Source organism: Archocentrus centrarchus, chromosome 13, assembly GCF_007364275.1.
Source record: "Archocentrus centrarchus isolate MPI-CPG fArcCen1 chromosome 13, fArcCen1, whole genome shotgun sequence".
NCBI lineage: Eukaryota > Metazoa > Chordata > Actinopteri > Cichliformes > Cichlidae > Archocentrus > Archocentrus centrarchus.
In genome coordinates, this window is record NC_044358.1 from 21480235 (window position 1) to 21495251 (window position 15017).

Consider the following 15017-nt stretch of genomic DNA (forward strand, 5'->3'; position numbering starts at 1 on the left):
GACACCTGTTATCTGTCTTTGACCCACTCTCTAGTTCACATGCTTTCTCCCTTCATCTTTAACCACAGGTTACAGACATGTTTACTTGGAAGGGCTGACTGAAGCTTCCATTTTTGTGCATGTGTCAGTGCATGATGTCTATGGGAAGGTAAGTGCGCTACACGCCTGGTGTTTACTGTAGCATCCCCCTGTTAGCCTTTTTGTTCAAGTGAGAATTTTTTTTTTTTTAGAGGTAAACAGAAAATTGTTTTTCTTAACATACAAGTCCATTTAAGCTATGCTCAATACTTTGTCTTTCTAGTGGAGCCCTCTAGTGCTGAACCCCAGCTTTACCATAATGCACTTTCTAGGATCTAATAAGGTATATCGATTCACTAGGGTCTGTGTCGTGCTGCATGAAAAAGCAATGCATGATGCAAATGTGCAGTCTGGCTTATCTTCAGTGACTTTTTCATTTGTGACATTAAATGACTGAGTCATGCAGTTTACTTACAAATTAATTTTTCATTCCGATTTTTCTTAAACCTGTTGTTTTCTCATTGTGAGTGTAGATATTATTTTTAATGTAAGCATGTGCGCACAACCGAAAAATAGCTTTTTGCATTTTGTTTGCTGTGGTAACTAAGGAGTAAGGGTGCCATCTAGAGGCAATTTATAAAAACGCATGTAGTTGTCAACTGCTCTCAATCCATTTCAATACATGCTATATGTTCCTTCCCATTGTTTACATCAAAATTAACATCTTAACCTCAAATTGTAATGTGTGGAATGTATTTAGACTGTTTCAGAACTGCACACTGGTTCATCAGGTATTTCTGATAATGGTGTTTCACTGTTTCTTACTTATACCTTTTATTGTTTGGTTCCTCCTTTCATCAGAGTAATCACCTGCGAGGTATCCGGGGTTTCTTTAATCGTTCTTCCAAGTCCTCCGTGGATACAAACTCCAGTGGTCTACGAAAGCGCTCCATCAGCGATCACCTCCTACGGCGCACAGCCAGTGCCCCAGCAAAGGGACGGAAGAAGACAAAGATGATGCTATCAGAGTCAGTGGCTTCAATATCAGACCAAAAGAATGGCACAGGTGCAGCTGCAGGAGGAGGAGAGGGTGTGTCAGGGAAGGAAGGAGGGATGGAGAAGCGTCTCCAGCCCCGAGCCCCACTTATTCACAGACCGATCTCCATGCCCTTAGACAGGCTTCTGCAAGGGCAGCTTTCCATCTGCTCCCCAGACAAGGAACAGCACGACATGGGTGCAGACACTGTCATTGGTGGGTATTTTCCACTCCTGCTGCAGTCAAAGAGGAAAATAAATGAAATAATTATGCAAGTTACAAATAAAATAGGACCATTCTAGTTTAAATACCATCACATAAAAAGCCTTGAAATGACTGTTGCTGTGAATTGGCACTGTTAAAAATTGAATTGAATATATTTGAATATATGATCTATTATCTAATACTAACACACATCTAGCCACAACAATATGTGGCAGTTATAACGGAGTCAAAATTGGGAACAGGTATTTTATTTATTTATTTATTTGTTTATTTATTTTTAACTACAGCATATTTCTAAATTATTGTATTTTTGTGAGAAAATGCCAGGGTTTTACATGGCATTGGCTTGAATTGCTTTGCTAATTAATTAATGTCAAATGTTTTCTGATTTCTCTCTCTTGCTTTACTTCATGCTACGTAAAACTCATGTACAGTAACCATGTGAACTGACAGACTACAGCCTACTCTCCATGATACCTTAACGTGCCTTTTCTGTCCCATCTTCATTTGTGTGTTTCTTTATAGTAGAGAACTGACTAGGATATGCCTACAGGTAATCTAAAATGTCTATTGTCTGAAGGTTGCATCGTTCAAAAACATACCAGTATTGCGTCCACCCAGTGTATTTTGTTGGAAAGTGGTCTGAGAAATATATTACTGTGCCATTTTATCCCATTTGACCAAACCAATCCCATTTGACCATCTCCGTCTTTATCCGATATTTGCAAACATGGATTCTTCCTTTTTTTAAAACCTCCACCAGCTTCCCCTTTCACAGTTGTAGTTGGTGATCCATTTGTCTGTGTATTGCTGTTGCCTTGTATTGGCTGGATTGTTAATTGTTGTCATTTAAGTGTTGGTCTGCTTGGTATTCTATATCAATTATCGTATGTGAGCATATCTTCATTAATCCCTTTGTTTATTTATCTGTGTCCACAGGATCCTGCCTTTTTAACAGGCCCAGGTCTTCCTCTGTGGACCTTCTCATTGAATCATCACTTGCCAATGAATCAAGCATCCCTTCCCCTTCTAAGACGTATAGAAACAGAGAATTTCTCCAGTCAGAGGTTTCTTATCTGGTTGTTGGTGGTGGAGAAGTGAGGAAGGAAGAAGACTATGCGAATTACCAGTCAGAAGTCAACAAATTGAAGGTTATTGCCACAGGAACAGAGAAAAGCTCTTTTGTAGTGCCAACAATGAATAGCCAGATCCAACTGGATAAACCAGAAATGTCATCAAGTAGCACAGCATTCACAGTTACACCTTCAGTGTCTTCATCCTCTTCCTCTGCACCCTCCTCTGTGGCCCCTTTTCCCCCTGCCAGTAGGTACTGTGATTTAAAGAGTCCCAGCTCTATACATGACAGCACCATTTCCAGACTTATTGATGCTGTATCCTTAGGCAATGAGCAAGACACATGTGGCTCTGTTTCAGCTCTGATCGGTCAGTTTGAAAGCTCTATTGACCAAAACAGTTTCACATCTCATGATATCACCCCATCTCATTACTCACACTTGAGGCCCACTACCCCTAAAACACTGGAAGAGTTCAGATCTCCTCTCAAGACCAACTCAGCATCTCCTAATAAGAAAAATCCCACAAGTCCCCAGAAGGCAGCTCAAAAGGCAAATAATGTAAATTGGGAAATCTGTTCACCTCACAAGATTGCCCAACCTGCTCCAGCCCTCTTCTCCAGCCCAGAAACTGCTGAGCTTGAGGAGGTCTATACTATTCTGGATGAGGAGGTTTTGTTGCCAGAAAAACACCTGAATAAACAGACAGTCAATGTTCAAGCGGACACTTTAGGAACCAGTTTGGGGTCATCTCCAGCAAAAATGGTTCAGGAACTGGGGAAAAGTCACAATATAGGCCAGGATTATGTGGCTAGAAAGAGGGGCAAAAGTGAAGAAGTTGAGGAGACAGAGGAGAGGGTGTATGAAGAGGTGACTGATCCACCAGGAATAAGTGAAACAGAGCAAGATACTTCTAAAAAGTACATGGGCTCTGCTGTAAATGGCAGCAGTTTCCACTTTCCCCATGATTCAGCTGGAAATGTTTTTACAGAAGTGGAGCTAAATGTTGATGAGGATCCAGTGGAGATGACACTGACTTCCCCAAGACATGGCAGCCGATGGGAGGGTCTTATGAGTCCAACCAAACGACATGCTATTTATGAAAACCATGAGTCCACTCCTAGCTGCTCCCAACAAAAACCTTCACATTATGATTCCCAGCAACAGTACCCATCGCATTCATCTCGTGTAGCATTTTCACAGTGTCATTCCCCCATGAATCCACCTTCTTATCACCAGTTTAGTCACCATCAACACCAGGACGACTCTCAGTCTCCCCTTCGCTATAGACCTTTCTACTCTAGACCCTCTAACCCCAGTCCACTCCGTCAGAACAGCTACCCCATGTCTCAAAGAAATTCTGAGGCCCTTAAACACAATAGAGACTTCAGCACTTCCTACCAGCAACAGATGAGCTACAGTGGCAGTCGTATGCTCAATATGCCTCATCAAGACAGGCTGAGATATGAACAGATGGAGAGAGGGCAAGTGGAATGTTACCAAAATGGTCTGTCCTCTTCAGAAAGCCTCCATGATCAATCTGCTACATCTGTAAACAGCTGTAGAGACAGAGGCCTTTATTCGCCCTCTTCAGACTGTGAAGCAGTGTATAGCCACCTGGACTATGACTGCATTATGCCTGCTTCAGCTCCTCAAAACAGCACGCCACTCAACCAAAGTCAAACACAATCATGTGACCAAACTCAGTCATGGAACCAAAAGGTTTCTCATATTAATAATAAGCACCAGCCACAGGCTACACAAAAGTCTAATTTAAAGCCTTTATCAGCTCTTTCCCAGTCTGCTACCATAGACTCTGCCTCCCCCAGCCCATGCAAGTCCAAATCCCTGGGAGACTTAACCTCTGAAGACATATCATGCAACTTTCAGAGCAAATACCACATTATTAGTCGCAGTTTCATCACCCCCCATATGAGAAAGCAAAAAAAGTCAGGCACCATGGAGGGCGTGACTTTCCAGTCACAATCTTGTGATCCTCTTACAGAACAGCTACGTAAGCTGGTCAGTTTGGAGGGGGATGATAGTGACAGTGATAGGCCCCAGCCTCCTCAGTTGTATAAGGAAGCAAAATCCCCACTTTCACAGCCACAGGCAGCAAGTATAGCTCCTGTTGACCCCCGGGATATAGACGATTCCCCCCCACCCCTTACACGTCGCCTATCCTCCCGTAGCCAAAGCCGTGTGCGTCACATCAACAGCCGTGCTCGCGAAAGACAACAAGAAGCTCTAAAACCTCGCTCAGGGGTGGTGATCAATAGCACTGCCAGCATTGGTGGGGTGGTATTAAGAAATAAACCAGCCTCACAGACTCCTCCAACTAACAGACACTCTACTGGTTCTTACATAGCTGGTTACTTTGGTCAACTGGAGGACAGGGGACTTCCTGAAGGAGCCTGCACATCATTACATTATGGAAATGGTGACCATTACGGAGATCGGTACTATACTGACGACTCTCTTCCACCGGCAAACACATCCCACTCAGAGCCCGAGGTCTACTTTCTGCTCAGGCTGTAACTCTGATAATCTAACATGAAAAGAATCCGGCAGTGATTCTTGATTAAGTTCAGTTATACCAAAAGCCTGCGGATCAATAAAATAAGCACTCACCATTGTGTTTTCTCATGTTTGTTAACTCAGAGTTGACTAAATGTTATTCTGGGCTGTTTATAGAAAAAAGACAAAAGTGAAGCATCATGTGTAATCCATGGTTGGATCTGATAGCATGAACTGCCTGTATGAAATGTCCACTATTCAATAGTGAATGGTCTTTCTAGTCGGCTTTATATTGTCTGTATTCTGCTTAATGTGTAAATGTACTTGGGAACTTTGAGTCCCTCCAAATGGCTTCCTAGACTGATTGTACAGATACTTGTTATCTTTGTCCCTGTGATGTACTGTCCAAACGATGTACACTGACTATGAAGCAAAAACAAAAATAGAAAAAGAGAAGTATTGGCTTTTAAGCAGAGAAGGAATGTCTTTCTTTGTATCATTTGAATGTGTAGTAGTATCCAGCGGCTACTTTGAATTGATGGATTTCATCTTCATATCAAATGTAAGTCTTCCTTCTCTTTTCAGTGGTATTTCTTTATTTGTGTTGTGTGTAAATATTCCTGATGTGGTTTTTCATCACAGATGATTTTTAGTATCAGTTCTGACTGTACATTTATGTTTGTGCATGTTACTTGTGAACATGTCAAGCATGACTATGCACCAGTTTATACAATAGATGTTGCATTGCCCAACCTTATTTGCACAGAACAAAAGGTTGTATTGATACAACAGAGGGCATAGGCTTGTTTGTATTGGGTGCAATACAGTATATAAACTTCTTTGCTTGGACTTGTTGCTCTTTGATTTGTAGAATTTGAAAATGTGATAGCAAATTAAGAAAATATGGAGTTGAAAGGTTTTTATTTTTATAATTGCTTTGATACAGACTACAAAAATGATCTCCTTTTGGTTCTGTTCATTTTTATTTTGTATAACGTGATGAACTGCACAGGTAGAGTGACAACTACACAGGGCAGAGGATAGGAGGGTGGAAAGGCTGCAGGATTTTTTTCTTTTTGTTTCAGTGTTACACCATCCTTTTTCTTTGTATGGCTGCTCACTGAAGAACTGTGAGCATTTTCTTACCAATGCAATAAAATATTGAAATATTTGGTTTCAACAAATTGCATGTTTGTTTTCTATTTTACTGGAAATACTGCATAGCATCAGATAATTAATCCATAATACAGCTGAAGCTTAAAATCAATTCATTGTAAGACAAACAGTCTCTTCTTTCTCCATATGATGCCTAAAACTTAATGGGATGTAATTGCTTGTGAAATGACTGTGTAATACAGCTGACAAGCAATAGACCTGTTGATCTGGATTCACAGTTTCCACAGTACAGACATCCCAGGAAATGTAAGAGAAAAGAAGCTTACAGCTGGATTGTTTTGATGTTTTTTTTTTTTTTCCGATTGTTTCAAATTTAAGCTTATTACTGTGAATGCTGCAAAGCATTCTTACTGTGAATGCTGCAAAGCATTCACAGTATTGTTCTTGTACTCCAAAAACCTTCGGTCGCTAAAAACTCAAGCAGCGTTTGGGCTACAGACACCGTTCTGGTATCAAAACTTTCAGCCTGTTCTGGAGATTTATGCTATTACTTTTCTTTTTTGTAACCTTTATACTTTTTAAGATATTGAACTTTTTATAATCTTCACTTTTGCCAGTCAAAATGAATGGGGAAGTTTCAAATCCTTTTCAAATCCTTTCAGGCTTTAAAAGCTAATAACTTCAGCATACTTTCAGCTAGAAAAACCATTTAAGCTTTAAAATGAAGCCAAGCCTTTCAGCTATTCAGCTGTTACTTGGTGTTTCAAAATCTTTTACGGTTTAAGCACAGTGAGCGTTTAAGTTTAAGGTGTTTTTTCAGCTGTTTCAGAGTTTATAATGGTTGTGTATCGCGTTTGCTAGAGTGGGAGCCTGATTAGTAGAGTGGGAGGCTTCAAAACTCTCAGGTGGAAAATTTATTTTTAAACTGCCACTGTGTCCCCACTCTTTGCGCTACAGCAATCATTTTATGCTCAAAATATGGAGCTGCTTCTCTACTTTCAAACATCCCTGTCAAATGTACACTTTTTAAACTGTAAGCGTTCAGAGGGAGTACCTTCCAACTCCTTCATTAACCTCCATAGTAATTTCAGAGTGGTGATTTTCTCCAAAGCAGAAATGAACACCTTTTTTAAACTGCTCCCACAGCCACACTTTTGAGCCCAGGAAAATAAAAATTACACCACTGCTTAGAGCAGGTCCTTGTGACGCTCACAGTTCAAAAATGATTTTGATAGGAGCTACGGTTTTTCTTAACATTTTAAATACACCCGCTACACTTAAATCAAATTCTAATCCTACTATCTGAATGTTGAGGCAGAAATCGAGGCCCATCAAATCAGGCAATATTTTTCCAGCCTTCTTTCATCCAAATTTGAATTGTAGCCTCAGCTTCCCGTTCTTAGCTGACAGGAGTAGCACCTGGTGTCACGATTAGGGGGTGCAGGCCGTGTGGTGTGGAAAGGTGGTGAGGACCCAAAAGCAGAACGCAGGAGATGGTGTTAAAAGATGAACCAAAATGAGCCTTTATTACAGCAACAGAAAAAAGGGAATGGCAAAATAAACTAAAGCAGCAAAACAAACAAAGGAAACCTATAACTAAGGAGGTCTTAAGATCTGGAGAGCACAAGGAAACACAGCCACAAGACAACAAGACTCTGACATCTGACCGGGGCAAAACTCAGACAATAAATACACAGAGGAAACGAGGGGTGAGTGGAAACAGCTGGGGTAACAGGTGAACAGAATAACACTAACGAGACTCAGGGAGGTAACGCAAAGCACACAGGACAAAGAACTGTCAAAATAAAACAGGAAGTAACCCAACATGATACACACAGACTTGACACATAACGAGATTGGCACACAAACATGACTAAACAGAATCCAGCAACACCTAAGCTGACACCAGACAGGGAACAACCGAACAGGGAAGACACAGACACCTGAGACACAAACAATGAAGACAAACACCAGCACACAAGAACACGGGGAGACAGATACACAGAGGAGCACAGACACAGGAGCATAAAGACGCAGGAAGACGGGAACCCAGGAAAATCAGAATAGCCTATAATTAACAAAAAACCAAAACAATACAAAACCACAACAACTGAGAAAGTAGACTGTAAGAAAAACTAAGAAACAACCAGAAGATACAACAAAACAGAACATCACTAAAAGAACTCAAAACGCAGGGCCACTGGCCCAGGATCATGACACCCGGTGTGGTCTTCTGCTGCTGTAGACCATCTGCTTCAAGGTTCAACATGTTGTGTGTTCAGTGATGCTCTTCTGCATCCCTTGGGTTTAATGAGTGGTTACTTAAGTTACTCTTGCTTTCAATTGAATTTTGCCTAGAGAACAGCCACTCACTGGATAGTTTCTCTTTTTCAGATCATTCTTTGTAAACCCTAGAGATGATTGTGTGCAGATGCCAGTAGATAAACAGTTTCTGAAATTCTCAGATCATTCTGTCCAAAACCAACAACCACGCCACATTCAAAGTCACTTAAAACACTTTTCTTCCCCATTCTTACCAGTTTTACATATCAGTTTTAAGACTGACTTATTAAGAAAGTGCAACAGATATTCCAGTAATTTGCAAATATTCATTTCTCAATGTATTAGCATTATTGTTATATTGCATTTTTCATATTGTGTTACATTGTATTTATTTTATGTCCATAGGTTGAATTTAATGAAAACTAGCTCACAGTTCCAAAGTTGTGGAGTTCATACTGAAAGCTACTAAGAATGATTATTTTATTTATTTTATTTTAGTACATACATCAGCTAGATTAAACCAACTAGCTTTGGGAACAAGTTTAAACTATAAAATGCATATTTTAAATAATGTTTGAACCAGGGATACTGCAAATTACAGAAAAGTAAAGAAAAGAACAGTCTATTTTACTTTTTCTCTTTGCTGTAAACTAGATCAGGCATTATCAAGAACAAGTCTGGATGAAGCTTGAACACGAAATACATTTCTGTCCCTATAAACAAAATGACAAAGATACAGCATTTCTAAGTAGCTTTTTGAAACTTAAAATAGTAGTGGAATTGTAGCATCAAGATACTGCCGCCATAGTCCAGCAGCTCTGGTAACTGGTGCACTCAGAGGGTGTTATTTCAGAAATTGCTACATGGAGGCATAATCTAAGCATTTGATACACTCATTCACCATTCACTATGCCAACACTTCTCTATTAACATGTTTTATATAAAATACTCATAACAACCTGGGGGGTCCTGACCCCCAGGAGCCACAGATTTACAGGAAACGTACTGTACACACATACACACGCCCACTACTGCCAACTTCATGCATTTTAATCACTTGTTAGCATTCAAGTGTTTTTCCACCATTACTCTGGAGAGGAGTCATTTTTTTTATCTGCTGCTTGAGTCATCAGTTTTACTTCCTTGCAAAATGCTTCCCACCTATTATAAATACTCACACCCACACCTCACATGTGCAGACAGGGAGGGGGTATGCACTGGTCGAGATACCAGGGAATTTTTAATCAGATGAAACATAATATCCTTTCTTTTTGACGACCTGCTATGAAGCTATATGGAATGGGAATGGGATTTTCTATTTGGTAACTGAAAAATTTCAACCGTGTCTGTGAGATATAACAGGTTTGGTGAAGCTGTTTTGAGGTGAATTGTGTTTTAAACTCATTAGATTTACTGCACTTATGATTCATGCGTATTTTGACATTCATGTGTGAAATGTCCAGAATGGCTGCTTCCACTTTTCGGCTCCTCTCGCATCTCACGAAGTGGCTCTCCTCAGGCCTCCCCCTGCTGTTTGTCAGCGTAATGGGCAAACCGATGGAACTGCAGGGGGTACAGGTTACAGTGTGCTCCCAGTTGGGTGCACCAAGCAACAGGGGTGTCTTCCAGGATGGAGACGTGATTATCGGTGGACTCTTTAGTCTGCACTACATACCTTCAGCTGTAGAACAGGACTTCACCAAACTGCCACATTACAATCCTTGTACTGGGTAAAACTTAATCAAAAATGTTTATTTGCTGTAATAAGCATCACATTATATTATCAAATCATATCCTCTAACCTAACCTTTCACAGGTTGTTTAATTCACCATGATTTTTTTTTCTCCTGTGGTTACAGTTTAGAATTACAGGCATTAAAATACATGTATACTATGGCATTTGCTGTGGAGGAAATCAATCAAAACAGTGCTCTGCTACCAGGAATAAAATTGGGTTATCATATACTTGATAGCTGCGGCCGATACCCGTGGGCTCTGCAAAGCGCTGTCTCACTGGTTGGTGGCGACAGACAGAGCTGCAATTTAACAGCCTCCTCACTTTATTCTGAAGTTTACAAAGAAGCTGGAGAAACAGCAGGTTTGACTTGATATATCATGAAGTTATGAAAAAAGTAAGTAATATGGCTGTATGACTGTGTAAAAATGTTGTTTTGATTGAATTATTTATTTATTCATCAGGTGTTCAGCCTGTTCCTTTTATCATTGGTGGTCACTCATCTACAACAGGCATAATACTGTCCAGGACCCTGGGGCCTCTCTCTGTACCAGTTGTAAGTTGTTTTTTTATAGGAAAAAAAAAACTGGTGAAAATAGTTCATAGTCAAAATAGAGAGGCTGATCTGTTTTTAAATATATTTTAAAATTTTAAATAATGAAAAATCTATTACTGTTGTAAATACTCTGTCAAAATTGTATTCGTGTGTCTCACAGATCAGCTACTTGGCTAGCTGCCCCTGTCTTAGTGACAGATCCAACTTTCCTAACTTCTTCAGAACAATCCCCAGTGATATCTACCAAGCTCGGACCATGGCACAACTGGCCATACGTCTCAACTGGACTTGGATTGGAGCTGTGCTTGCAAACAATGATTACGGTCAAATGGCAATACAGGTATACAGTTTGCTATTACACTATAAATTGCTGAATAAGTCTTTGTCTCCTTCATATGTTATTCAAATAACATATTGGCTGTTTTGACTTCCATATTTCAGGTATTTAAGGAAGAGATTAAGGGGAAAAGGGTGTGTCTGGAATTCATAGAGACTATTCACAGAGAAACTATTGTGAGTGATGCCAGACGGGTGGCGCTCACCATCCAATCTTCAACTGCAACTGTGATTATGATCTTTTGCTGGTATACAGATGTAAAGGAAATATTTATGGAACTTGCCAAGAAAAATGTGAGCAAAATACACTGATCGTAATAGGTTAGGAGTTTATCAATCAACACAAACTTATGTTTTAAAAAATAAAACCACTGCTGTTTTATTGCAAGCTTTCTTTATTTTAATATCCTCTTTCTTTAGGTGACTGACAGACAGTTTCTGGCCAGTGAGGCTTGGAGTACCAGTGATGATCTTCTCCAAGATATTACCATTTCTAAAGTGGCAAGTGGTGTTCTTGGTGTTGCCATTCGAAGTTCAACAATACCAGGATTTGAAAATTATCTGAAAAATTTGAGTCCGTCTCGTCGTCCTGATGATGATTTTTTGAGAGAATTTTGGGAAAAGGAGTTTGGTTGCAGTTATGTGGACACCTCACTCTCACTAGGTGACCATATGTCAAATATTTCTACTTCATCTTTACCACCCTGCAGTGGGACAGAGTCCATGAAGGAAGTGCAACATTTCTTTAGTGATACATCCCAGCTAAGAGTGGCATATAATGTCTACCTTGCTGTTTATGCTGCAGCCCATGCCCTTAAAAGCCTACTCTCTTGCCCCAGCGGAGATATCCCTCCTAAAAATAATATCTCTGTTTGCTCCTTTCCAAAACACATCAAAGCTATCGAGGTAATCATAATTACTCTCTGTGTGAGTTATTAAACATGAGTGCTTGATTGTCAGTTTTGATAAGTTGAATACCCTAAACTTTTTTACAGAGCATTTTAAATGTTAACAGTTTATTCTCAATCCTGTGCTTTCAGCTGCTGCAGCACACAAACACAGTGAATTTCACAACACCACAAGGAGAAGTGTTTTATTTCCAAGGAGGTGACCCTCCAGCAAAGTATGACCTTGTCAACTGGCAGAACACGCCTGGGGGGACACTAAAACTTGTTTTGGTTGGTCAGGTAGACGGTTTTGACCTCCACCTTAATGAGTCAGCTATTCGGTGGAGCACAGGATCCAATCAGGTAGTCAGATCAACAAACTGCCTTAAGGATACTAATAAATTTGCTGCATAAAGTACTGTTCTTGTCAGTTTTGATAGGATTATGTCATATGTCATTTGGGCCTTTGTTTAGGTGCCTGTTTCAGTGTGCAGTAAAAGCTGTCCCCCAGGTACTTGGATGGCAGATAGGAAAGGGAAACCTGCCTGCTGTTTTGACTGTATTGCATGTGCTGAAGGGGAGATTAGCAATAAAACCAGTAAGGAAATGTGAGCATTGTGCATCAAAGTTCTGGGGTCGTGTTTACCCTGACCTGCCTACTTTAAGCTCATCTTTACTTTTTTTTTTTTCTTGGCTTTTTTTACTCCCCTTTTCCTCACGCTCACTTCTTTACCAGGTTCACTTTACTGTGAGCGGTGTCAGTCTGAGTTCTGGTCCAACGCTGAAAAGACTGCCTGCATCCCTCGGCAGCTGGACTTTCTTTCCTTTAATGAAACTTTGGGTGTCACTCTCACAACAGCAGCTATGTCTGGCGTCACTGTGACAACAGCTGTCTTTGTGGTGTTTCTTTTCTACCGTAAAACACCTGTGGTGAGATCCTGACATAATGTAACCCATAGTTTGAGGTATACACTTGTTTCACATTTGTTTATTTATTACTATTATTATTATTATTATTATTTTGTCATATCCAGGTACGAGCCAACAATTCAGAGTTGAGCTTCCTGCTTCTTCTGTCACTCAAGCTCTGCTTCCTGTGCTCACTGGTGTTCATTGGCCGCCCATCAGTCTGGTCCTGTCGGTTCCAGCAGGCTGCATTTGGGATCAGCTTTGTGCTTTGTGTTTCTTGCCTCCTGGTAAAAACCATCGTGGTCTTGGCTGTTTTCCACTCAGCTCGGCCTGGTGCCGAAACCTTGATGAAGTGGTTTGGCCCTGGGCAACAGAGAGGAAGTGTCTGCTTCTTTACATGCATACAGGTGTGCATATTGTTGCATTGATAACATAATGAGAGTGTTTGGTACTTAGTTGGATCAAGTACAAATAAAGTACTTGCTGGTACTTGTTGTACACATGTAGTACACAATAGTAGCATAAGAAAATATAAATATTATTTGTGGACCTGATTTGTACAGTAAAGTTAAACTTGGAATCCCGTGCTCATTATAAAGTTTGATGTATGACTATGAGCAGCTATTTTCATGATAATAACTTTGAGATGTGTTTTCATACAGGTTATCATTTGCGCCATATGGTTGTGCCTTAGCCCTCCCAGGCCTCAAAGTGATCTTGGTTTTCAGGGGTCAAAGGTCACCTTGGAGTGTGCCATGGAGTCTGTGGTGGGCTTCTCCCTTGTCCTGGGCTACATTGGCCTGCTGGCCTGTACCTGCCTCCTCTTGGCGTTTCTTGCTCGTAAACTTCCTGACAACTTCAACGAGGCCAAACTCATCACTTTCAGCATGCTGATTTTCTGTGCTGTTTGGGTGGCCTTTGTGCCTGCTTACATTAGTTCTCCAGGGAAGTATGTTGTTGCTGTGGAAGTTTTTGCAATACTTGCCTCTAGCTATGGTTTACTGATTTGCATTTTTGCCCCCAAATGTTTCATCATTCTTTTGAGGCCCGAGAAGAACACAAAGAAACATCTTATGGCTAGATAGATAATTTTGTTGTTGTTTTTTTTTATTGCTTGAATGTGTGCATATCAGTCTTTATTACATTTTTATTTCATTGACAACTGAGTAACTACAAAAAGTAGTGGTGTTCTGCTGCTGGTGAATGGTACATGAGGTAATCACATTTAAGTGCAATGATGGTAAATAAATTGTGGGGCTTTTTTTATTAGTGTGTTTAATTGTTTTCCTATGTTTTGTTTAAAACATGCATGAAAGCCCAATAAAACTCTCCCCTCTCTTCCAGACCATGCCTTTTTCATTATACCATCAACATAAATGAATTCAAATTCAGAGATAACTGACTGCTTTTATGAACATACTAACGCTGATCAAAATGTTGATAGAGATGATAAAGATGCCCTGAGCTGTTATCCTATAACTTGGTGGTAAATAAATAAAATGGCATTGCACTTTGAAGACGAAAGATACACACTTCATACAGAGAGGACGATCTGCCTGGCAGCTGATTATCACATTAATATATTATATATTGTAAACACATTTTACAATAAGTTGGTGGATATCACATACCCTAACCACTTTAAAGGTGGAATGAAATGTAGGTTTTACTTAAACGGTGTGTACCAAGTGATGGCCAGCAGATGGTAGTGTCACACCATTAATTGATGTTCTGATGCTTTTTCTGGTTGTTCTAAAAGTAATATACAGTAACTCCCCAATGACCTATATACAGCAAACTTACCACAGTGCAAGCAATATTTTTTAAGTCTAAAGATATTTGCCTTTGTTTACATGCAAATTAGAAATGAAGTGCTTACAATGAGGCAAAAAGAGTTGTATTTTATTGACTTTTTTCAGTGTATACAATGTTCAACAAATTTAATGGACTGTACTAATGCTGTTACTACTACTAGAAATGTAGTCTCAATAGTAGTCCAGGTTTTATTTTTAAAGGCTGTTTTGGGGTAAACTGTGCTGTTTTCTTATTTTCAAAAGCTCAGGGATGTTCTTCTGGCATCTGCCACTCACCAGCAGTCTGTTACTTTTCTGTGGATCTGAATCACTGACAGCTAAAACCTCCTAGGAACCATTTTAAATGGATAGTGACCCTTTGCTGTGTGGCTCACAATAAAGATATGAGGTTGCTACATCAGCCACCTACACCTATTTCCTTCAGTGTTTGAGAAGAGAACCTGGCTTACTTGTGTATAGTGGAATAAGACCATTCTCTGCAGGCCATTCTCAGATCATCACTGGGTGCAGTC

At 40.1% G+C, this 15017-nt stretch overlaps 2 protein-coding genes across 5 annotated transcripts in view; both read left to right on the forward strand.

Annotated features, from left to right (window-relative positions):
- Nucleotides 1-6015, forward strand: part of plch1 (phospholipase C, eta 1) — a 69315-nt gene extending 63300 nt beyond the window's left edge. For 2 of the 4 annotated variants that reach the window (XM_030744448.1, XM_030744451.1), the window contains 4 exons: nucleotides 69-148; nucleotides 302-361; nucleotides 880-1270; nucleotides 2219-6015. In XM_030744448.1, the coding sequence (XP_030600308.1) occupies nucleotides 69-148; nucleotides 302-361; nucleotides 880-1270; nucleotides 2219-4890 (3203 nt within the window). In that variant the 3' untranslated portion in view covers nucleotides 4891-6015. Of the gene's footprint in view, nucleotides 1-68; nucleotides 149-301; nucleotides 362-879; nucleotides 1271-1807; nucleotides 1833-2218 lie in introns of all 4 variants that reach the window. The other 2 variants (XM_030744450.1, XM_030744449.1) reach the window with 2 other exon arrangements.
- A 3798-nt stretch (nucleotides 6016-9813) lies between these two features.
- Nucleotides 9814-13776, forward strand: LOC115790414 (extracellular calcium-sensing receptor-like). Its single transcript, XM_030744237.1, has 11 exons — nucleotides 9814-9998; nucleotides 10128-10366; nucleotides 10468-10550; nucleotides 10720-10899; nucleotides 11001-11189; nucleotides 11316-11801; nucleotides 11936-12145; nucleotides 12257-12380; nucleotides 12519-12712; nucleotides 12817-13098; nucleotides 13354-13776. The coding sequence occupies exons 1-11, from the start codon at nucleotides 9814-9816 to the stop codon at nucleotides 13774-13776; spliced, it is 2595 nt and encodes an 864-aa protein (XP_030600097.1).
- Nucleotides 13777-15017: the final 1241 nt, after the last annotated feature.